This window comes from Sciurus vulgaris (assembly GCF_902686455.1).
Source record: "Sciurus vulgaris genome assembly, chromosome: 15".
Lineage (NCBI taxonomy): Eukaryota > Metazoa > Chordata > Mammalia > Rodentia > Sciuridae > Sciurus > Sciurus vulgaris.
In genome coordinates, this window is record NC_136476.1 from 59,385,720 (window position 1) to 59,410,194 (window position 24,475).

General features: G+C 40.2%; 1 protein-coding gene and 1 long non-coding RNA gene across 4 annotated transcripts in view; one reads left to right on the forward strand and one right to left on the reverse strand.

The window, feature by feature from the left end:
• The window catches only part of LOC306645013, a 53,873-nt gene extending 30,175 nt beyond the window's left edge, over positions 1-23,698 (forward strand). The window contains exons 10-12 of one of the 3 annotated variants that reach the window (XR_013759498.1): positions 3,908-4,074; positions 17,236-17,289; positions 21,490-23,698. This is a non-coding gene — a long non-coding RNA (uncharacterized lncRNA). Of the gene's footprint in view, positions 1-600; positions 723-3,907; positions 5,115-17,235; positions 17,290-21,489 lie in introns of those variants that run through there. The other 2 variants (XR_013759499.1, XR_013759500.1) reach the window with 2 other exon arrangements.
• On the reverse strand, positions 160-11,039 carry PGAP4 (post-GPI attachment to proteins GalNAc transferase 4). The gene is made up of 3 exons (XM_079112253.1): positions 11,018-11,039; positions 3,880-3,996; positions 160-1,925 (listed from the first exon to the last, which is right to left on the reverse strand). Exon 3 carries the CDS (start codon positions 1,846-1,848, stop codon positions 637-639), a length of 1,212 nt encoding a protein of 403 aa, XP_078968379.1. The 5' UTR covers positions 1,849-1,925; positions 3,880-3,996; positions 11,018-11,039; the 3' UTR covers positions 160-636.
• Positions 23,699-24,475: the final 777 nt, after the last annotated feature.

Below are 24,475 nucleotides of genomic sequence, written 5' to 3' on the forward strand. Positions count from 1 at the left end.
ATCTGGCTATGCCTTAAATTTCTCACTAATAATATCAATTATCAGTGTACAACAGATTGATGAGAAAAGAAAATGCCACATCATCTGCCTACAAGATGCCAGAGACTGTATATATTTTATCAGTTTTTATTACACCAGGTCAAGGAAACAAATGGAATATATCAACATGGTCCTGCCTCTTTAGGCATGTATTCTAAACATACATTCATTCTCAAAACCAATGAGAAGGAAACTTGTCAGAAAGATCTCACCTTTCACCAGATTCTACCCTTAAAATCCTAAAACAGTTGTGTACAAGATTTTTGGCAGTCACAAGCTCTATCACAAAGAAGAGCTTACAAACAACAGAAGAATATAACTGGTATTTAAATGTACCCTCGTTGGGTGGGACCGACTGCATGAGGCAGTGTGGCTGTGTGGAGGGAGAGAGGTCCAGACCTGTGGCAAACTGCAACTCCTGCCAGGGGCTACCAAAGCCAAGGCTCTTGACTTGGGTGTGCCCCTCAACCGTCCCAGTGCCTTTACTCCTAGCAACATTAAACAATGAAATATTTGCAAGCAACCATGTCTGAATAAAGAGCTCAGTATTTGAATTTCCAGGAAGTGGCCAACTTCAGAAAGGCGTTTCTTGGCACTCTAGAGCAGACTGGGATGAAAGTTGTACCGGAGGCTGGAGAAGAGCCCAATGTGTTTCACCAGGTTGGGCTCCACCACATAGGCCCGCTCTCCCTTGGCCCTCAACAGTGAGTACAGTGCCATGTCCTTGCCAAAGCCCTTGTGGCAGTATACCTGGGACAGGTAGGTGAGGGTCCGGCGGGCTGCAGGGGCAGGGAAGAGCATGGCTGGGGTGCAACACTGAGAAGCAGGAACCACACTGTACAAGGAAGGACTCAGGCGCCGCAGTTCCAGGAAGTAGTGCCGGCCCACGAGTTCAACCAGCCCCATGCTATACAGGGAGAAGAAGAGCATGACAGGCCAGCTGAAGCCCGGACGGCTGGCAAACCTCATGTATATCCAGGTGAGCAAAGGCCCCAGCAACATGCCCACGCCGACCCACTCCAGGATCCGCATGGGCTCTGGGTTGATGTAGTTCTGAAGCCTCTCGGGATGATACAGCTTTAGATACAGGGCATCTTGGAGATGTGGCTCGGAGAAGCGAGCCCGTAGCAAATGCTCCAAGACTGGGAAGATCTGCTCCTCCGGAACAGCATCATCTTCCACCATCAGAACGTAGTCTGGGTTGTAGGTCTGCAGTGATGACTCCAGGCAATAGACATAGTCCTGTTTCTCTTTCTCAAAGGAGTTGGTCGAAGGGTCGTCACCGTAATCATCCTCAGTGCCCTCATAGCGGTTGGCCACGGGGACGTACTTGGAGAGCAGTTTGGCATCAAAATGGCTCACACTGCGCTCCACGTTGCACAGGAAGAGCTGGTGCCCCTCGCACTGGGGGCCGCACTGCTGCAGAAGCCGGTGGAACTGGGATACCACCTGCAGGACATAGTGGAAGCCTGGCTGCCTGTCCACAGTGATGATGGTGATCACCAGCCAGGGCCGAGGAGTGGCCTGCCAGACAATGGGCACTGAGCCATTGGCAGAGGGCAGCTCCTCAAAGTAATGAAGGGCAGCCTCCCCTTCCTTCAGGCTTTGCTGCAGGAACTCTTGGCTCATTTGGTTCAGATGCCAATGGCGCAGATAGAAGTAAGAGTGCAGAAGCCGGTGACAGGCCAAAGGGGCCAGCAGGCCAAACGTCACCACCGTTAGGATGAAGAGCTGGACAGCAGTGCTGCCCCAGGAGAGTCGCCGCAGCCTCCGGAGTAGCATGGCAGCTGAAGAGGTTGATGTGCTCATGAGGTCAACTTTGGGTCATGTCTGATCCCAAGAAGAAAGCATCCTGGAACTCAGGCCAGAATCAAAGCAAGTCAAACCTAAGGAGAGAAAGTAGAGTGGTTTTAAAAAAAAAAAGTTCCGAGGACCAAACCCAGCACATATCAAACTAGAATTTCTAGCTGGAGGCTGTATAACTACCAGAGGCTTTATATTCTGTAGTGAACTCATCTTTAGTTATACCTGTTAGTGATCTCTGGGATACCCTCTTAGTTCTGTAAGTATCAAGATCTTGGTACATTCAAGTCCCCAAGCTCAAAGATGCTCAGTTACATTTACAGTGTCGAAAAAATCACCAGCTAGACAGTTAAAATCCTTATGTCTATTCTCCAACTATATAGACATGGGTTCTTAAAAGGGACACCAAAAAACTAGGCTTGGTATAAACTCTTGTCTTTCCTGCACATCCCGAACAAGAAAAATAATACTTGGGATTCCCTAAAATGTCTGTTAATTTAATATCATATCATATTCATTTTTCTCTGATCACCCATATAATCTCATACATATTCATTTAGTCCTGATGTTCTCTTATTTTTATAGAACTATCATGGAAACCAGTGAGAGCAAGTATTGTGGGCATATTGAAAATGCCATTAAAATGAATCTGTTTTCAAACTCAAGTAATATTTTAGGAGAAAGTAGGACTAATGTTCTGACAGAAAATAGATTTGCACCAAACAATAGAAACAGAAGGACAAAGCCAGTAAAAAACCAGTGAGGTCAATGCAAATTTAAATGGTTTCCATAGTACCAAATATAAACCTCTTGCTTCAGAAGCATGATAGTTTGTACACATTTGGAAGAAAATGGTCAGTTTAATTTTTGTGAAGAACAGATTGTCCAGGCCCCATGCAAGATTGTGGTAGTGGTCTGCTCCACATCCGTGATCTCCCCTTCTCGAGCACACACAAACCTAGCCTGTCTCCTCCCCGGTGGGGTCATATGACTAGAGTTTGCCAGTAAATGTGGGCAAGCTTAAAGGTGTGACTTCTGGGCCAGGCGATAAAGAGATGTGTCCTCTCTCCACTTCTCTTTTCCACTCTGCCAGCCAGAAATAGAGGAGGATGGAGCCACTAATAGCAAGAGCCTGTATCCTTGAATGACTGCATAGAACAGCTCCCAAAGATCACCTCCCAACCTTGAGGGGTCTCTGCCGTGAGCAGTACATAAACCATGTGTCTAGCCACAAATGATTTTTGGACTTGTTTATTGCAGTAGTTAGCCTGGCCATCCCTCTATGGTAGTGTAGAATACCAAACCTCTCTGAACAGTTTGATGGAATAATAATTCAAGGAAGTAAAAAGATAAATCTAGTGAAATTTTAGTGACAGAAGCAGATTATGCTGGGTGACCCCAGAGGTGAGATAGATTATCCTACTACTAGTAAGAGACCTAGATAGTACTCAAAGAGGGAAATTATGAACTTCCAAGATACTGCAGACTATTTGTTTTTCCCTTTGATTTGCTCAGATCTTACATGGGATTCCACATCCACATGGCCTCATCAGTCCCATATCATACTTAGTGGATGCAAATACTGCAATAGGGCTAAGGTCATGCTCCTAGTAGAATAGCCCTGGGAGTAGGGGCATTCAGGTGACTTCCTGCTAACACTTCCTTCTGTCCTTTCCCTTGCTATAACTCAAGGGAGCTGGATCCATATAGGGGAGGAACTAAACAAAGTCAACAAGATAAGGCAGGAAGCTTGGAAAAGGTCAGGCACACAGTAAGCAGTATCACTTACTATGATAAGGTAGGTGGGCCAGAAATAGGAGCACTAAGAATAGACATAAACAGGACCTTTAATCCCAGGTGATTTTCTTTCCTAGGGACAATAAAATCATTAATATTGTACAAAGTTCCTTAACAAATAAGGTTACAAGACAGCAGGTTCATTGATGACCAGGGAAGGTGAGGGATTCAGCTGAATCCCTGCCTGCAGTTATCAGCTCTTGCTAGGGTGATGAATGGCCCCAGACCTTCATAACTTACAATAACAACATGCATTTCTTGTACACAGGTCTGTGGATAGCTGTGGCCCAGCTGGACTCAGGTCTAGAATGTAGGTTGCAAGCAGATCATCAGTCGTGTCTCTCCTTCCAGATCAACCTGCAGAGGGAACAGTTACCTGGGGAGTGATCTTATGTTGAACAGAAGCTGCACAAGAGGCTGAGTAAAAACATGCAGGTACAGTTACATCCTTGTGTGGGTGTGCTACAGATCAGGCCCATTCACCACCCACTGGCCCAAGCCAAGGGGCAGGGAAATTCACTTCTCCCACAGAGCTGGGGAGGGGGGTTGTGAAGATTCCACAGAAAGAAAAAACAGGCCAACTGTTAGACCCTTAGGAGAAAGTAAGGGATCTATCAATCTATCTACAGAAATTTCTAGAGTGCTGACAAGGCATAAGACCCAGGCCTGCCATTATTCTACACTGTATGTATCAGAACAGGCTTTAGTAATGATCTCCAAATCTCAGTGCTTTATAAGAACTAAGGTGTTTTGTTTTGGTTTGTTTTGTATTTTAATGTGACAAGGGAACACAGTTCAGGTATATATAAGAAAGAAGCAATAAATATATTTTATTATAAATATGCTACAGGAAAAATAATCAAGAAATCATGATAAAATGCATTTCTTCTTTTATTGTTAAATTTTAAATAAAAAGATTCTGGAGTACTTTTTAATTACTCTGAAAGTTTTTTTAGGTGTATATATGAGCCATAAAAACAAGAGAACAACACCATTTTGGAAACAAACTGTGTAATTAGATTTACCTATTCATATTGATATAACCATAAAGGGGAAATACTCTGTTTTTCAATTTCTACAACCCCTACATAATATATTAGTTTTTTCTTTTCTTCTCCCCCCTCCTCTATTTTTTTAATGACTAAGGTTTATTCCCTGGTCATGTTACTTGTCTGTGCCTCTGTTCCATGTTTCCATACTCCAGAACCCAGAGAGGTAAACAGCCTTATTTTTGAATACTATTTTGTGGCTGAGAGAAAAGAGAAATAGTGAACCACAATCTAGCTCTCAAGCTGCTGTTCAAAAGTGACACCATCATTTCCACCCACATTTCACTGACCAGATCAAGTTACATAATGACTTGAGTTCAGCAGAGCAGGATATGGAATTTTCCTTTAGGAAGAGGATACCCAAAGCCTGAAGTCAAAGACTGAAGAAATGCACTTCTCCTTTGAATAAAAAATGCAATCTAGCACACCTACCTTGGACCACACGAGATAATCCGATCCTTCTCCTAGAATTCTAGAGTCACCCACTGTGTCACCTGCTCAGGCCCACACCCCAGCAACACTGTAAACTGATCGGCACCTGTGAGTTGGCCTGGTAACAACCATTACACTCTCAATTTAATGGAACAATATTTACTGAGTTCTTATCTGTGCCTTGCAAGTGAACCTTGAAACCCAATCACTCCCCAAACTGGATTCTGCCTGTTACCATGCTAGGTATAGGACCCAGGAAAGACAGCAAAGAAGAAAGATACTAATAAACATGAACTAGGGCTGGCATGAATAAATGGAACGTCAATAACAGTTAGGTTTTGGTGCCGTTTCTGAAAATTAAACTCAAAGTCTGAGCAGCAGAACACCAGGCTAGGAATCAGGAAATGAGCACTTGAGGACTAGCCACATTTCTCAAGTCTGCTCCTTCCTGAATGACACCAGGTTCTGACTTCTCCCTCCATCCAGTCACTTTCCAGTGCCACCTCCATGGTCTCTTACTATGCCTCTCTTTTCTCCTTCCCTGTCAATTGTCATGCCTTCCTCACTGCACACCCTCGTCACCCTCATCACTTCCAGGTCAGCTGATTGCAACAGGCTTCTAAGTGGACTTCCGAACTCCAGCATGAGTGACAGATTTGAAATTAAAAGATCTGGGTCCAATCAAGGGCCCAACACTCATTAATGAGATCAGTTTGTAGAAATAAGTCATTCCTTCCCCTGGTCCTATTTTGTCTCTTTGCAAAATAGTAAAATTGAAAATTATCTAATTTATTAGGTATTGTTTAGATGAAAAAGACGCAGGTTACAAAAGCCCTATGTCAGGCATGAGACACTGTGCAAATGATGGTGATATTTTACATTATCGGTGTCCACCTCATCCTTTGAAGTACAGGTCAGAACACGGCACTCTTTTCTGGAAAAGCATTCAATGATTCTTCAATGACTATGGAATAAAGTCCGAAGTCTTTGCCAAGATTCTTCACAAGCCAGTTCTATCTTTCCAGCTGCATTCCTTCTCCAGAAAATGCTAACACAACTGTCAAAATCAGATCAAAAGGCACCTCTTCCACAAGTTAAGAATAATTTCCTCTAACCAGAAGTAAACTCTTTTATACATATTGGGATTCTTTCTATGTTTTTCCCATGACATTCGATTGTTACTTCCTATTTTAGTATGCACTATTGTTGAAATATTGAGGTTCCGGGAACACTCCCCACCAATACCAAAACCTGCAGGTGCTCAGGGCTCTTATCTAAAAAGGCATAATATTTACATTTAACCTACTGCATATCCTCCTGTGTACTTTAAAACATTTATCATTTATAAGCTGGGCATGGTGGTGCACGCCTATAATCTCAGTGCCTATGGTGGTTGGGCTAGAGGATGTCAAGTTCAAAGCCAGCCTCAGCAACTTAGTGAGGCCCTAAGTAACACGGCAAGACCCAGTTTCAAAGTAAAACAGAAAAAGGGCTGGGGATATGGCTCAGTGGTTGAGTGTTCCTGTGTTCAATCCCTGGTACCAAAAAATAAAAAATAAAAGTAATTTATATAATACCTAATACAATGAAAATTGTATTTGAGGCATAGTTGTACTATATTGTCTAGGGAATGACAAGAAAAATAAGTCTGTACATGTTCAGTAAAGATGGATTTCTTTTTTTGAATCATTTTTGATTCACAATTGGTTGAATACACAGTTGTAGAACCTGAGCTACAGAGGGCTGATTGTACCTATTTATCGCTACCACTTATTAATTCCCTACAATGTATCCCAGGGTTGTGTGAGACCCTTTACTTTTTCTTCTGACTAAAACAGCACCTTTCAACTAGCAATGCAATTAATCCCATTTAGCTGAGAACAGAAATAAATGCTAGTAAATCAAAAGCGGGAAATTCAAACACGGGACAAATTTAAAGCCCATGTGTTATCCAGGATGCCTACTGCCTCCATCATTTTATTTATAGACCTTGACTTATGCCCCAGTTGGACTTCTAAATCCCTTTTTAGTGGATTCAGACTGATACATCTTTGATACCCCTCATGGACTCAGCGTAGCAGTCTATATGTAGATAAAGCTTAACGACTGTTGAGTAAATAAAAGGCCATGTGAAAACCTCTATGGGCCTTGATTTCTCAGTTATAAAGCTCTGAGAGTATTAAAAAGTCTGATCACATAATGGGCAGAGACCAACTTACTAGTCAATATTGATGAGCATTTACGTGCCAGGCACTGTTCTTAGCAACTCATGGATCCTCAGAAAAAGACCATGAGAAGTCATCAACCCTATTTTATAGCTGAAAAGACTGAAGCACAATTAACTTGTACCTGAGGTTAACAAAGCTTTTAAGTTTGGAACCCAGGCAGACTGGTTCCAAAACCCATATTCTCAACCCATATATACTACTGCCTCTGCACAGATTGGAAGCATAAGAAAATCAGCTGAAAAACAATTAAAAATGGCCAAGGATTTTGGAATGTGGTAGGCAATATAATTAACATATAAAAATAACATACAAAATATATGCATTTATATATACCTTATAACTCTGAATACCTCTGATTATATACTTACACTATAAATATGTATATGTGTATAATATACTTAAATGCTTTTCATCAATAAAAATTAATTAATGAAATATAAGGTCTCAGTCAAAATGGAAAAATAAAAACCCAACTAAAACACCTAGGAATAAATTTAAGAAATATACAGAATATACACACACGCTACAAATTCTACTAAAGGACATTTAAAATGTCATTAATAAAAAACATTTTACCAAAGACTAGTAATTGAAAGAGGTACCTTTCTCCAAATTAATATCTATATTGAACATAATATAATTATAACTCAATTAAAGAGGGAATGATGTAGATCAACAAATGAGCATTTGCCTATAAAATGGTAAAATTTTTAGAGGTAACATTGGGACATTATTTATAAATATGTTATATGTTCTCCACCTTTGACATAGCAATTCCACTTCTAAGAATATATCTGACAGAAATGCCAACACATGGTACCAAAAATGGATAAGGAATTTTCATTTAAGTTTGGTTTCACAAAGAAAAAAGGAGACAGAGGAGGAGAGGAATGGAGGGAGGAAAGAAGGAAAAATGGAAGGAAAGAATAAATCAAAGAAAGGAGAAAAATATAGCAAAGAAGGGGGGGAATTAATTTCAGGCAAACAAAATGTCCAAGAATGGGGAAAAAGATTTTTAGATAATCACAAGAGTATGCTGGGAAGACATTAAAAAGTCTGAGAGGGGGGTTAAATATGCTAAAATAAAAGAAGTGCTAGCTAGGTCTCCACTATGGAATGAATTTCTGTATCTGTACAAAATTCATGTTAAAACCCTATATAATTTCCAAATGTGATGGTATTCCAAGATCCAGATCAGATCTTTGGAAGGTAATTAGGTCCTCAGCCCTCACAATGGGTTTAGTGCCCTTATAATAAGAGATAATAGAAAGTTTGCTTTCCTGTTCTCTTCACCTCAAGTCAGGACAGACTGAGAATCCTGCCCTGCAGTCTCTAACCAGGAAGAGGGCACCCTGACCTGAAAATGTTCAGCCTCCAGAACTGTGAGAAATTTCTGTTGTTTAAGGGGCTTGGACTGTGGTAATCTGTTAGAGCAGCCCAAACAGACTAAGACAATTTCTAAAAGAAAATGCAAACTGTCAAGGCAACTGCAGAAAAATGTACATACTCCGGACACTTTGCTTTTTAAATGTGGAGTATCATTTGGTGAAGGAGAGATGAAGGGTAGGGGAGATGGGGGTTTCCTGTTTGCTTTCCATACTTCTGCAATGAACATAAAACTTTTATGATCATTACTAAGCATTTGATTCACTAATACTTGAGTCTTATGCCAGGCACTGGTATGGTGAACATGAGAGCCAGGGAGCCTAAATCCATATTTTTATCCTTAATTGAAATGGCTTAATACAATTATGATATATTGAATGATTGTATGTTTGCATGTGAGTAGACTTTTGCATCTCTCTGTTTGTGTATTTTGGTGCCAGAATCATGCCAGCTTAATTACTGAAGCTTTAAAATAAGTTTTAATACCTATTAGGCAGATTCACTCTTCTGGCTTTAAGGAAAAAAAACTTTGAGATACACTTTACATACAAAAAAATGTACCATTTAATTTTATAATTCAATGACACCTATCAAATTTATACACCCATGTAATCACCATCACAATTTAAAAATTGATGGAAGTATTCTAAAGATCATCTGGAATTAAAACTCAAAATCTAACAGGAAATGCTCAGTTTGATGGCAACATATATGACAGATAATCACTACTTTTTGTGTAGTATATAAGGAATGCTTAAAAATCAGAATGGGGGATGTAGCTCAGTGGCAAATTGCTTGCCTAACATATGGGAGGCCCTGGTTCAATCCCCAGTACTGAGAAGAGTGGAAAAAAAAATAAAAATAAAGAAGAGAAAGAGTTCAACTGAAAAATGGGCAAAGGAATTAACAGTCAATTCAACCACAGAAACGCAGAAGACTAATATTCAGAGGAACAGTTGATTCGTATGGGTAATCAACAACATGCAAATTAAAACAAGAAACCGTATTTTTGGGGGGAGGGGTCCATGTTAAGGATTTAAAACTTCAAGTGCATGTAGTAAAGAAAATTTTAAGAAGATACCCTAAAATCTCAACAAGCTAGAAGTGAAGTTTTAAGTAACCTTTATCTTCTCTTTAACATGCTTGTTTCCTAAATATTCTGTAGAAAGTTAATCTTTTAGAGAAATTGTAATAATTCTGTTAGGCAGGCATAGTTTTCTCTTCTCACTGCATAAAGTACCTGGTGCATGCCCTCTAGAAAAAGAATTGCCCCTAAAACAACTATTTGCCCTGACAAGGTTTAGTTTTCTTGAGGTAAACACACACGAGTACACAAATGCACACACACCTGCAGGTTTTGCTAATGGTCCGCATAGTGAGATCATCATTGGATCCGCCCTGCGGATGCGCGGGGAGAGCGTGGGGCGAGCAGGAGATGCTTGGGTCACACCGACCCTGCAGGAGCTCGTGCCCCAAGACACTGAGAGCGCAGTGCGGCACCGGTGACACCGGAGCTCAGCGGCCAGAGGGAGGGCGAGAAATGCCCAGAATGTCCTATCGCTCTTGGGAAAAGAATGCGGTCGGGAGATCAGGGTCCGGGATCTAGGGTCTGGCGCCAACCTTGGGCAGTTCCCCTATGCCCAGGCCTCAGTTTTCCTTCCCAAAGGCCGAGGCTGAGCGTATACATCGCTTTGCTGGTTTCTTTCAGCTGGTGTTTTCCGCGAGCTGGGAGGGGCGCCTTCCTCTGCCTGATCACCTTCGCCCGGCTGCCGAGCCGCGAGAAACCCCACGCTGCAGCAGCGCTCGAGGCGCAGCCGGCGGCCGGAGGGGCGGACGTGCGACGAGGTTCAGCTGCCCGGGGGCGGCCATTAAGCGACCAGCCCTTAGACGCTGCGTCGGGCTGGGCTCGGTAGCGGTCTTGACCAGGCTTGCACGCGCCCAGCTCGGGTCCTTTGATCCACGCCGCAACGCAGCGGGCGCGGGCAAGGGGTGAAAAGGTGCTTTCCTCCCTGAGCTGACGACCGCCGGGCCGCGCGGCGACGCCCTTCAGCGGTCCCTGTGGTCCCCCGGCAGCAAGCGGCCCGCAGCGCGAGCAGGGCCGCAGCGAAGCCAGGGTGCCCGGGGCGCACGGCCGGGGTGCAGGCTTTTCCAGGCAGCACCATACCCCCGCGGGTCCGCTGCAGCCACCCCTGATCCCGTCCCCTTCCTGCGGCGTGCCTCCGGAATGGGTGCTCCCACCACCGTGCCAAAAGGCTGGGCAGACCGTGCGCCGCGCAAACCTACCCGGTAGAGGCGGTCAGCTCCGTCCCCGGCGCACACCGAGGCCGCCTATAGCGTCTTCCAGGCCGGGTGGCTGGCTGATTCCGGTGGAGGCGCCATCCCCGGGCTCCGAGGTCCGAGCAGCCGGAGCGGCGCGCGTTGGGTACGCCGCTGAAGCCTCACCTCCTCCCGCCGCGCGGCTCCGGCGCAGGGCTCCCCTAGCTCGGGAAGGCCATGTGACCTGCGAGCTGCGGAGCGACTGCAGCCCCCAAAGCTGGCTTGGGGAAAAAAAAAAAAAAAAAAAAAAAAGAACGTCAATAGGCGCCAACTGATGGGCAGCGAGGGAAAAGCAGGGGTCGCCCCAAGTCCAGGGAACGGGAAGCCATATGTCCCTTTTGTGAATGGGACTAGAAACCAGCATTGTATTTTATCAAATGGGGACAGAGATTGCTTCACATTAATGAAACATCTCTCAGTGCGTGTAAGCACTTCATTAGAAAGTAATTACTTTGAATTCTGAATGGTTTTCATTCTTCCAAAATCCTTCTATTTAAAACTTATGATCCTGAGAGAACAGTGGAGATATGAGAAAATATGCACACTGCGTTAGAACAATCCCTAAAGAGCAACACAGGAAAAAGATGTGAAATTACCCAAAGAGAGAGAAAAAAAAAAAAAAATATATATATATATATATATATGTCGAAAGAAAAGTAGCAGCCACCTTCATATTACCCTGTCTTTCCCTTCTTGCCAGTTTTCACCACAATTTTATTGTTTTTCTCATTGCTACTATTTCTAGGTTAGTTTGCCTGTCTAGGCCAGGGCTTAGCAAATTAAAAGAATATTTCGAGATGTGAGAATTATAAAAAATTCGAGCTTTGGTGATCATAAGGTTGTATTGGAGCATGTCTAATCATTTACATGTTGTCTATGTTATCACACCAAAATGACACATGGTTGAGGCAAAGACCTATAAAGCACAAAACCTAAAGCTTTTTCTACAGGGTTTACTAAAACTTGCTTTAAACGAACTCTTCAGTAGTCAGTAGGGGAAACTTTAGAGCCAGCAAATCTCCATATGATTTCTTCTTGTGTATGATAGTTGATACTAAATACTAAATTCCTTTTGTTGCTTACATCCATCCACCCAAGCATCTCTTGTCCTCTATTCTTTCAACCAACATTTACTGAAGAATTATACTGGTATTAAGGAATGTAATTGATCAAAGTATGTTATGTGCATATATGAATATATCACAATGAAATCCACCATTTTCTATAATTATTATGCACCAATAAAATAATTACTCTTAGCAGTGTCGACATTATATGGAAGAATGAGATATGAATCAGATATGAATCCTGCACTCAAAGAATTTATCTTTAGGAATGTGGGAAAGCCTATACATGGCTGGACAGTACGACAGCTGTGTTCAGTACAGGAAAGGAGGTTGGGAATATATTCCCATCTCCTGGAAGAAAGACTAGCAGTCCTATACTCTGAAATCAAAGGATTGCGACAAACTTGAGTCTAATTCAGATCACTGTCAATGGCCCATTGCTGGCTTCCAATCTATTTACTGGCTGTGACAAATGAGTCCTTTGTGCCTCAATGTTCTCATCTAGATAATAGAGATGTTTCCTTTATAATTTGAGAGGTTTACATGAAATAATGTATATACTTATCTCTAGACCTGGCAAAATGTCTAGCAAATAATACGTGGTGAATATTTATTCCCCGTTTAACAAAAATTTACTGAGTATCTATTATGTCGTGCCAGGCAATGTCTGTACTGTCCAATCTGGTAGCACTATCCACATATAACTATTTAACTTTAGATTAATTAAAACAAAATGAAATTTAAAAGTCACTTCCTGGGTTGTGCTATCCACATTGTAAATGCTCATTACCTACCTGTGGTTCATGACTATTATATTAGTGCAGATATAGAACATTTCCATCATCATAGAAAGTTCTATTGAAAAATGCTGTTGTAGACACCAGAGATTCATCAGTGAACAAAATCAAGTCTTTGCCTTTAGAGAGCTAAATCTGAATGAATTACAAATGATAAACAAATAAATACATAATTTATCCATTGTTAATAAATATTTTGAATAATAAAATCACTTACCCATAATTTTTGATGGCTAATGTTACTCTAAATGAATGTTTTCAATATAAGAACTTTTTTTTTTTTTTAAATTTTGTAACCAGGGTGCTATTACATTAACCAGGTTGACCTCAAAGTTTTGTTTTTGTTTTTTTTTTTTTTTTTGCGGTACTGGGGATCACGCACTCTACCAGCTGAGCTATCTCCCCAGCCTGACCTCAAACTTTTGATCCTTCTGTTTTAGCTTACCAATGACTGTGTTATCAGAACCTGGGGCCAGAGGGTGTTGAGGTCCCAAGTAACTGGATTTCAATATAAGAAGTAAGAGAAAATGACATAAAAAGGAAAAATGAATTTAATCACAGTTGGATCAAAATTGGGAAGGCAACCAATCTGCCTTCCCCATTCTACAGAATTTTTATGATATATAGGAACAAAAAGCCAGAAAATATACAGTGTAAGTTCAGCCAGGTTGTGCTGGCCAAGGGCTGACTTACAAGTTCAGTTTTCCCAACCTTTGTTGGTGCCAGGACTTTGGGGGAGAACTGTCCTATCTTCTAATCGCAGCATGAGATGACAGTTTGCTGGGATGATGGAAACTGGGATGGAGAAAATAGCTTGACCAGGAAATGGAGAAGAAAAAACAATTTGCAGTTTCTAATTTAAAATGAGCCCTGCTGCAGCTGGGATTACAAGAACATGGCACTGCACCTGGATTTCAATATAATAACTTTTAACTACTATAATAACCCCATAAGATAAGTAAGCTAAGTAATTTACCTAAAGTCAAACTGCTGGAGAGAGGTAGAACCAGAATTTGAACACACAAAGTTGGGTTCTAGAGTTCATTATCTGAATCAACATACTGCACTGCCTCTAAAAGCAAAATAAAAATAGAAAGAACAACAAAGAATAATAAAATAAGGGGTTAGACTATAATCATTATTTTAGTAATCACTTTAACATTCATACAAATAAGGTGTTCTATCAGGCTAGCTCCAACCAGAAATAGCACAGTTTAACAGGAAAATTAAGAAGATTTTAATTAAAAATCTCTATATCCGATGGTTGGGCAGTTAAGGAAAATTACCTATGCTTGGGTACTTGACCATCCCAATATAGTAGATAACACACAGCATAGAATCAGAACAGCAAGAAATTTTTACTAATCTTAGGCCTAAAGGGTAAAATAAGGGAATAGTTATTAGAACCACAAAAAGAATAATTGTAAAGAGGTGGTCATACTATGGGACCTGTCACCTTTAATAGAATGAGGCAGTGAATCTATAGTGACCCATAAAATTAAGAACTAGATCTCCCATTGACTGAACCCAACCAGAAGCCAGAGGCAAGGAAGTCCCTGATGCAGTCCACAGGGACGGAATTCCCGGGTCACAAAGCAAGTTGGATGATCAAGAGACACAGACAGGAAATATGCAGTAACACATGCCTCTTCAGCCTTTCTTGTTCTTTGTTCATATGAAAATTGAAAACATCAGTAGGGACACATGAAAAGTGTCATTGGGTATCATATCATAATTGGGTAATTTAACTTGGACATACTCCTACCTGAAACATAAAATGTGAATCATGGTTGTTACTTTTCCTACAAGGTCGGGAGGAAAAAGGACTGGGGATGCAGATACTTAATTAATATGAAACATCATTTTTAGGATCCCTGTTTATATAGTTGGCCATGAGTTTTAGGTTTAGAATCCTAGAGTCTTTTTTTCCCACTACTCATCGCATGTTCCCTTTCTCTCAGACAGCACTTCACTGTAATAAGGTTCTTTCCAGAGTGACCCAAATTATTAGTCCTACAGGATTTGATTCCTCAGTCTTCACTTTTTTTTTTTTTTTTTTTTGAGTTGCTATAGTTCTCCACTCATCAGGACCATTGAATATGTAAGTACTCACGTGGATTTGTCAATGAATTCCTGGGTTTTAGATATAGTCTTCTTCCTGATTGTTAGCAGCAACCCAATTTCCATTGGTATTGAAATAAATTATGAAGAGCCCGAGAGTGACTCCTTTATTTGCGTCTCAGTTTCCAATTCAAAAGACTGCGAAGTCTCTGGTGGAAGTATTCCTCTAAGGATATAGTTCTTAAATCCACTAAGTGCAAGTCTAAGGGACTAGGAAGAGGAAATTCCTTAAGTAAGTTGCTTGGTGTAACAATGAGAAGACTATTTCCTTGTTCCTTGACCTCTGAATTCTGTCATAAGCAGATGGTACATGGCTATCCATTTAAGGAGTATCTACATTTTGTAGGACAGCATCCTGACCTCTAATGGCATTGTCTCACAGCTGGTGTCATAACTGAGCCTTCTGAAAACCATTGCACCATTCAATAATATTAGCCACTTCTGAGTAATGGAGCCTGAATCACACCATTGCAAGCCAGCTTATTCTTCCTTGGATTTCAAATGGGTCCCCCTGGGTCAAAAGCAATGGAAAAGTTATTCTGTAATTGTGTCAATAATGGAATAAAATAATGGAGCAAAAGAGCTGTGGCCTAGAAAGGAAAATTCAAACCCAGAATATGTATCTATCCTTTGAGGACAAATTGTTGGTCCCACCATGATATTTGATGTGCAATATAATCAACCTGCTGCCAGTTAGCTGGTTGATTCCTGTAGGAAATAATGCCATATTGAGGAATCAGTTTCTTGCTATTGACAGGTTGGGTACTTAGCATGGGAAGTAACTAGATCAGCCTTATGAATATGTCTTATTATTGAAACCACTCAGACTCTGTGTCCCTGAAGCTAATTAACAGTATGAGATAGATCGTGTTGAAGATCTGAGTATTTTCAATTTTTTTCTTGTAACTTCTTCTTTAACTTACATGTTAGGTATACATTTTTAACCTTCTTAATAGGGCTTCTCTATTTGTATCTAATTTTTTGAAATCTGAAACTTTTCCTGAAAGATTTTTTTTCTTTGAAAATTTGTTGAGGCTAGGTGCAGTGGCAAATAATTGTAATCGCAGCAACTCAGGAGGCTGAGGCAGGAAGATCACAAGCTAGAATCAGCCTGGGCAATTTAGTGAGACCCTGTCTCACTAAAATAAAAAAATAAAAATAAAAAAAAGGACCATGGCTGTGGTAGAGTACCCCTGGGTTCAATCCTCAGTACCACAAAAAGAAAAAAAAAATCTGGTGACACTTTTCTAATGGTCCAGAATATAGCCCGTCTTTGGGAATGTTCCATGTGAACTTAAATAGACAGTTGTTTTATATATCTTGTTGCTGTTACCAGGCACACATGCCTTGATTATTCTACCTTTTATTGTTATGAAATATCTTTGTCTCTAGTAATAGTTTTTGTCTTAAAGTTTCTTTGTCTGACACTAAAGTAGGCATTATAGCTTTCTTATGCCCCTTTTTCTTCACCTATCTAATAAATTTTGCTGAAAAATGGACACTGGGGATATAATACTGCAGCAACTCTGTATTCTATTATTTTCTTCTGAGGACTGTTGGGTTTTTGTTCTAGTAGGTAGTTCACTTTCTAAATTCATATTTTGAATTTCAAACTGTATGTCTCCTACAGCAGCTTATATCCCTTCTGAGTTTTTGTTCCCCTCACTTCCACTCCCCAGCTTCTGCTTTTTTAGCCTGGTCTCCAGAATGTCTTTCCTGTGTCTAAGCAAATTAGTGATCATCTGAGTATCTGAGCAGAAACTACTTAGAGTTTGGACTCATCCTCTGTGTTTCCTTGCAATGCCCCCTCTAAATTTTAAGTTTCAGGCTTTGTCCCCTGATACCTCAAACAAGTGGGCCTCTGCTTTGAGCTGCCTGAACTGTGCACACTTAAAAAAAAAAAAAAAAAAAAGACAATGGGGGTGGGTGTTGGTGGTGGCTGGGATGTGGCTCAGGGATCAATCCCTGGTACCAAAAGACTCTTCTGATCTCCAAATGCTTTTTGTTGGCCTCTTGGGATACTGTCCAGGAATGAGTTTAGCAGTCAGCCAGGGATTTCGACAGAGTTTATACTTAAACCATGAGTCTCATTCTGTTACTGTCTTACTTCTCATATTCCTTTCTAATTTTCCAGCTGTTTTTAGCACTGACCTGTCCCTCTGACAACCTACGCTTATAAAACTGTAATTTTCTGTTCAAGGAGCTGTGGAGATTGAAGAATAACGTAAAGGGGACATCTCACAATTTATCAAAAGTAAGCTCCCCTCCAATGACTGCCTCATTTAGATTTCTTTTCAGTGCATTTACTTTTTGTTCGGATTTTATAAAAGTCATTTGCAGAAGAGTGATCCATCAATTCACTCCCTGTTACTGGAAATCAGACCTTTAATTATTTAGGTATTTTATAACCACCTCTGTTTCACTCTGTATGTCAGGTATGTAGAAGGATATGCAGATAATGATCTGTAGTACTATATTTAGTAGCAGATAAAAATTAACCTTTGGTAATTGTCATTGTTTGTCTGCTTCCTTTATTCTTCTACAAAATCAGGTATTTTTTTTTTTTTTTTTTTTTTTTTGGTGCTGGGAATTGAACCAAGGGCTTTGATGCAATGATTTGCTTTTGATTATCCACATTCACATCCTAAGGGAGGTTTCAAAAAATTTAAATTTTGCTGCAGTGACAGTGGAGATACCAAATTTTCATAGTATCACACTGAAAATGTTAGGACATCAATTAATTTAATGGCAAGAAGTGTGAAATACTGAAACAGGTATAGTTATCAACCACCAGGAAGCAAAATTCGCCAAGAATGATGTTAGACATAGGGAAGAGTTTCTCTTCATAAAATTTAATGTTGACCACATGGCAAACAAAAAAATAAGTATTTTTTTTCTTTGATTATAATCTACTATGGCTCCTAACTTTATACTTTTCATACTTCTTTCTAGAAATAAGACAATAACTATTCAATATATTCTCAATGGAGGGAAAAATGACAATGGTTGAAAAAAATCCACTTTTTAAAAGATTATTCTAATGGCCCATAAAACGCAGTGATAGAAACAATCTCTGGAGTGCTAGACTTACAAATTTGAGACTCTAAAATGACACCAAGTATGACTGATGCTGGTTGTTGAAAATAAAAGAGACTTATGCAGTGATAACAAGGTGCCACTCTCTGAGCCTTCCTTTATAGACTGCCATAGAAGAGTGTGTTCTCATTGACTTCATCTCTTGGGCTCACTTTACTTGCAGAGGCAGGTGGGGAACAATCTACTTTTACAGGTTGGCAGGTCCGGGACTGGAGGGAGAAGGGAGGGGGCAACCATGTTACATGCTGATGTAGATGGAGCAGAGGAGACTGTTGGGGAGAGCAGTATTGCATGGAATCTTAAGAGCAGAATGCAAGTATTGGTCCACATGGCTTCTGTAGTCCTGCCAGTCTTTGGTAAAGGCTACCAAGATCACACACACAATGTTTGTTGCAATCATATTTCTAGTGAAATAATTAGAAGGTCTGTTTCCATTTGATGTTGATTCAAAGCAGCATAGCTCTTGAAGATAATCACTGGGAGAGGGTAGACCTCACACTCCGGCCATGAGGATCCTTGATGTCATCACTGAAAGGAACTTAAGGATGGGTCAAATGAGGCACAGATTGATTTTATCAAGAGAAAGCAAGGAGTAGACACTGAGAGATAGGATAGGGGGCAGGAATTATAGAGCAATATGTTGACCTCACCTTAGCATGGCATCTTTATATATGTAAAATCTATAGTATAGAGACGGGATATCCAAGGATATTTTTAGTTCTCATTTGTATTGGCCACTGGACATGTTAATCATTGCCTGCAAGGGGGTGTCTTCTTTGTTTTTGGCAAAATAGCTATTAATTTCCCCATCTGGAGATTTCATTGTTCTGCTTTGTGAATTTAAACTGTACTAGCTGAAGGAAGTGGCATTCACACCTGTAATCACAGCAACTTGGGAGGCTGAGGCAGGAAATTATAGAAAATCTATCTGTTCAGCAAAACATGTTCTCAGACCTTTTTTGTTTGTTTGTTTTGCTTTTAGACCCAGGTCAGGAAAGAGGTGTTTATGGATCTGTGGATAAAGTTTGATAATAACTGAGTAGTGTTGTTTGTGATCAGAGTATGTGGAAGAGGAATTTAAATCTGGGGTTTAACTCACAGCCACTCTCATTTTGTCCCATAGGTCTCCTTTCTACCTAACCTTATGTCTTCTATCCTTCCTCATCCCCCTCCCTCTGAGGCTTTGGTCTGTTATTTATTTATTTATTTATTTATTTATTTATTTATTTTTTGGTAGCAGAGATTGAACCCAGGGGAGCTTAACCACTGAGCAACATCCCCAGTCTGCTTTATCCTTTTTATGTTTTATTTTGAGACAGCATTCACTAAGTTGTTTAAGGGTCTTGCTAAGTTGCTGAGGCTGGCTTTGAACTCATGATTCTCCTGCCCAAACCTCCCAAGTTGCTGGTATTAGAGGTGTGTGCCACCACACCTAGTTGATTACTTATTCTTAAGGGAAGATAAAGGTTTGAAGTCCTGTCTTTTGAAAGATTTTCAATCTGACAGGGTGTGATGTCCCTGCATAACCAGGATCCACAGTCTCAACCTGACTGGTCTAAAGGAGGCATGGGAAGGTTGAGTTCTATTGTGTGGAGAGGCATTCATTTTTGATGATCTGGAAAGAGGGCACAGGCATTTGAGATTGTAGTCTAGATGACATTCCATAGCAACGATATCTGAAACAGCAAACCAATATTCCAGTGTCAAATATAAGAGCTAAGAAGAAAAAGGTTTTCTTCTATCATGAGGGTCCAGAAAACCGTAAGAACAGTAAACCATTAAAGCTCAAGGTAGAATCAGACATAGCACTGATCTGTGAGCATAAATCATGAAGCACTGGAGAAGCACTGCTGGAGTTACCAGGAACACATATACAACATTCTACTTTAATAATTGCGTAGGTTCCAACTTGGGCCACTGTCAAGATGTCAGGAGTCATTCCATTGTGTGCGATGGCTCTCTCATCACTGATACCTCTGAATTTAATAATAAAATACATTGGATGGTACTTTAAAAGTGTTTTAGGTAAATTTGGCAAGAGATTCAATATGTAATATAACATCCTCTAGTGCTGCTACTTGTGGGAGAAAGAGACCACATGATCATACGAGTGGAAAACAGAATGCATCTACCTATTTTGTAAAACTGGGAGATTGGCTGGTGTAAAGCCTTAATTCCTTGTCCTTGTACCCAAGGATATTCTATTGTACACCTTCCCAACCATCTGGGTGGCAACTGGGGCCACAGACTAGTACCACAAAGCCAATGGGCTCTGTTTGGAGCTGACCATCTTATTCCTGGTCTTCAAATCCAATCTGTTGCAAAACAGTCCATTTTTTTTAAAGAAGTAGGATGAAGATATAATTTTTGATACATATTCAATTCAAACTTTGAGTTGTGTTTCCATAATGACCCAGGAAATGCTTGCTTTGTTCCCAGCAGATAGGAGCCATTTGAGCAAGTTTTCATACAGTGTAAGTAAGCCAAATGTAATCATCCCATATCTGAAAGTAACCTAAATGTCTATGGTTGCATTCTCTCATTATAGTTTTATCTGGTGTTTTATCTAAATGGGCTAGGTATAATTCCACATTTGGGTTTCTGTCTCTGAGACAGAAAAAAATTTCTCATGGCCTTTTATGTGAAATCTTGTATTAACAGGTCATCAGGATACATTAAATCTTGTGGCAACTGATAAAATGGAGGAGTCAACCTGTTGTTCTTTTTAAGTGTTTGAAGGTTAGTTGAATCATTTCCTTCAAAGAAATAATCCACCAAGTAAACCATGAGGTACAAAATGTTCTTATTAATGTCTTTAGCATGGTTTTGGGCCCAGTCAAGGAATGAGTTTGACTCTTCACAGGAAAAAGGAATGAAAAAGATGATGAGCAGCATATATATTGGCCTTATGAATATATGCATTGTTTTTTGAAGTTCCTAAGGACATACATATTAAGGTGAGTAGTAGAATAATGAAAACACTAAGGCCAAAGCAAGTTCCTACATATGGCACAGGTTGAGATTGATAGGTTCCTCCTGAAAAAAGGAGGACAAGAATTCCTGAATGTAGAAAGTAATAATAAGCCTGGAATATTATACACAGGGATTTAACTTAGATGCAATTAAGTATTAGTAGGATAAGCAATTAAACTGAAGAGGATAATCCCCAACTGAAAACACACAGTTAAATAAATCAAAAGAGTCAAATGTAGGGTTATTTGTCTAATACATAAAAGTGTACCTAAATTGCAAACAAGAAAAATGTAAACATTTATTTAAGTATTTATGCTAACAGTAAGATCCAAGACTTAGCTTAATCATTGATGATCAGCCTCTTTGTCTTTGTTCTTTTTTCCAGAAAATGATCTTTAAGTCTTCCAAGACAAGAGACAGGATCTTTGATTGGTTCCCAGAACTGTGAAGGCTTAAGAGAAATAGGTGTTATCCTTGACACATGAATTCATGAAGCATGTCTTTGAACTTTAACTTCTGTAGAAGTGTTTAGAAGAACTCAATAAGACCAGGCATGGTAGGGCACACCTGGAATCCCAGTAGCTTGGGAGGCTGAGGCAGAAGGATCTCAAGCTCAAGACCAGCCTCAGCCATTTGGCAAGGGTCTAAGCAACTTAGCCAGACCCCATTTCAAAATAAAAAAAATGAAAAAGGCTGGGAATGTAACTCAATCCCAGCATCAAAACAAACTAATAAACAAAAACAAAAAAACTTGATAAGGACCCTTGCATCTTGGAAGAAGCTGATCTGGGGGATAGTCTTAAGTAAGACATGATCCCCAGGTTCTACTCTTGTGTAAGTTATACTACCAGGAACCAGAAGAATTTTGTTGCCATATTCTACAAAGGTTTTTAGTACTTGGCCTAAATCGATTACATATTTAATCACCTGTTGTATCATAGGATCCATAAGTGGATCTGTACCAAGAAAGGCCTGCCACACAGTATTTCATAAGGGCTTAGTTGGAAAGAAGTCTTAGGAACAATTCTAATTCTTAACAAAGCCATAGGTAACAGAAGTAGCCAAGACTCTGAAGTTTCCCAGAACAATTTTGCCAAAGTAGTTTTAATATGTATTTTAGCCCTTCCAGCTTTTTCTGATGACTGGGGACATCCAGAGGTATGAAGATTAAAAGTTATACTTAAAGTACATGAGGCCTCCCTTCTGTGTTACCTTGGAGAAAAAAGAAGATCCATTGTCACTGAATTATCTAGGAAGTTCAAACCTTGAAATAATTTCTTTTAATAAAGTCTTAGCAACTTATTTGACCTTGTCACTTATGGAAGGGTATACTTCTATCCATCCAGAAAAAGTGTGAGAAAACCTAGAAAATTGTTATATCCTTCACAGGGGGGCATTTGAGTAAAGTCCAGTTGTCAGTCATCTCCAAGGAATGTGCCTTGTCATTAAGTACATGGGTAAGTAAAGGTAGTGGCCTGATTCTCCCCCTCTCTCTCTGGTTACAGTGGAAGCAGAGGGAGGAAGCTTCTATGATCTTTCAAATAGGGGATTTGAAGCCTTTCCCTCAAAATCCATGGGTTACAATAGTGGTTAATTCATTTCTCCCAATTAATATGAATCATAGATCCCTTTAATAATTTCCTATTGATCAGACTGTGATTGTAAAACTTTGTGATCTCTCTCCTTTATTCATCAGCCATTTTCATTCATTCATATCCTCCTTGGCTTGTCCCTTCTCCCTTAATTTTTGAGTAAGATAGACTTATATCTAAATCTGGAGTCAGGTATGTTAGGCCCATTTCTAAAACACTTTGAAGTGCTACTTGTCTGTCACTTTGACTAGCAGTTTATTTCCCTGAACTATAGGGAAACTGCTCTTTTGATGTCCGCTGCAATGTATTGCTGATACCAGGGCAGGCAGCCTGCTTGCTTCAGGGAAAGAATTTCAGGCTGGTGTTTAGGGAATCTTTCCAGTTTCTCTCTCTTTCCATATAGCAGCAGGGGCATGGAGGACTGAGAGAGCATATCTAGAGTTCTTATATATGTTTAACTCATTATTCTTTCTTCAGTTCTAAGTCTAAGTGAGGGCAATTATTTTGACCTTTTATGCTGAGGTGTTTGGTGAGAGTGGCTTTGCTTTAATTACTATCTGGAAGCTGATTATTACATAACCTGCTTTTTGAGTTCCCTCTTTCATGTAGCTGCTTCTGTCTGTAAACCATTTAAATAACCAGGGTTATTTAAAAGGAGATCTATAAGATCAGGTCTGCTAAAATAAATCTGCTCTATAGGTTCCAAAATGAAGCAAATGATTTTCTTCCCCTGGGGTGGGAAGCAATTTAGAGTTTGGCAGAACTTGGGAGTGATTTCTGGAGATTCTAATCTTGGGAGTGATTTCTGGAGGGATTGATATTTAGATAGTCATCCTCTAGTTAACCATTGATGCCCTTTAATTTCAAGTATAGCTTGAACTTGGTCGGAGGTTTGGACATCTAATGAATGCCTACTAGCAGTGCTGTGGTAGCTGCAGCACAGAGGCACCCAACCTCTCCACATGATATGGAGTCAAATTAATCAGAAAAGTAGACCACAGGCTGTGGAATGTCACCCAGCTTTGAAGTGGGGACCTCATAGTCACACCTTGTCTTTCAATTACACGTAAGGTGAATGACTTGTCTAAATCTAGAATTCCCAAGGCTGGGAAGACGAAAGATCTGGCTATTCTCCTGTCCAATCCAAGGGCTCATAATTGGGTCCCTGTGTGGCTTTATACAGTGCTTTGGTGGAAACTGGGGATTCAGATTCTGCAAAATCTAGTCATTCATAAGAAAGCTCTGAGTTGTCTCTTGGTCTTAGGGGTCGTAACTTTAAAAGGGCCTCTTTTAAATACAGGTTGAGAGTTTGTTCTCCTGGATTAAAATATGGCCCCAATATTATACTTTTTGTTGAGAAATCTGAGCCTTTCATGGAGACACTCGGTACCTTGAGACTTCTAGAAATTTAAAACATTAATGGCATTAATGACATTAACACAATAGTTAGTGTCCAGATTTGAGGGACTTCAAATAAAATGATAATGCACATATTGAAGTAAATATTCATTTTCCAGAGTTCAAGATCTTAATTCTTTAGCTTAAGCATTTCCAAAGAAGTGAGGGCTCTCTCTAAAACCCCAAGGCAGCACTATCCAAGTGTATTGGGTGATCGTCATACTGTCAGAACCAGTCTCTTCAAAAGCAAACAGATATTGTGAGTCAGGGTATAACAGGACGCAAAAGAAAGCATCCTTGAGGTCAAGAACAGTGAACCACATGAAACCACCTGTTGCTTGAGTCAGGATAGTTTATGGATTAGGAATTGTAGGATGGAGT

Bases quoted from the DNA above. Each gene is read 5' to 3' on its own strand.
- PGAP4 (XM_079112253.1), bottom strand. From the start codon at position 1,848: ATGAGCACATCAACCTCTTCAGCTGCCATGCTACTCCGGAGGCTGCGG.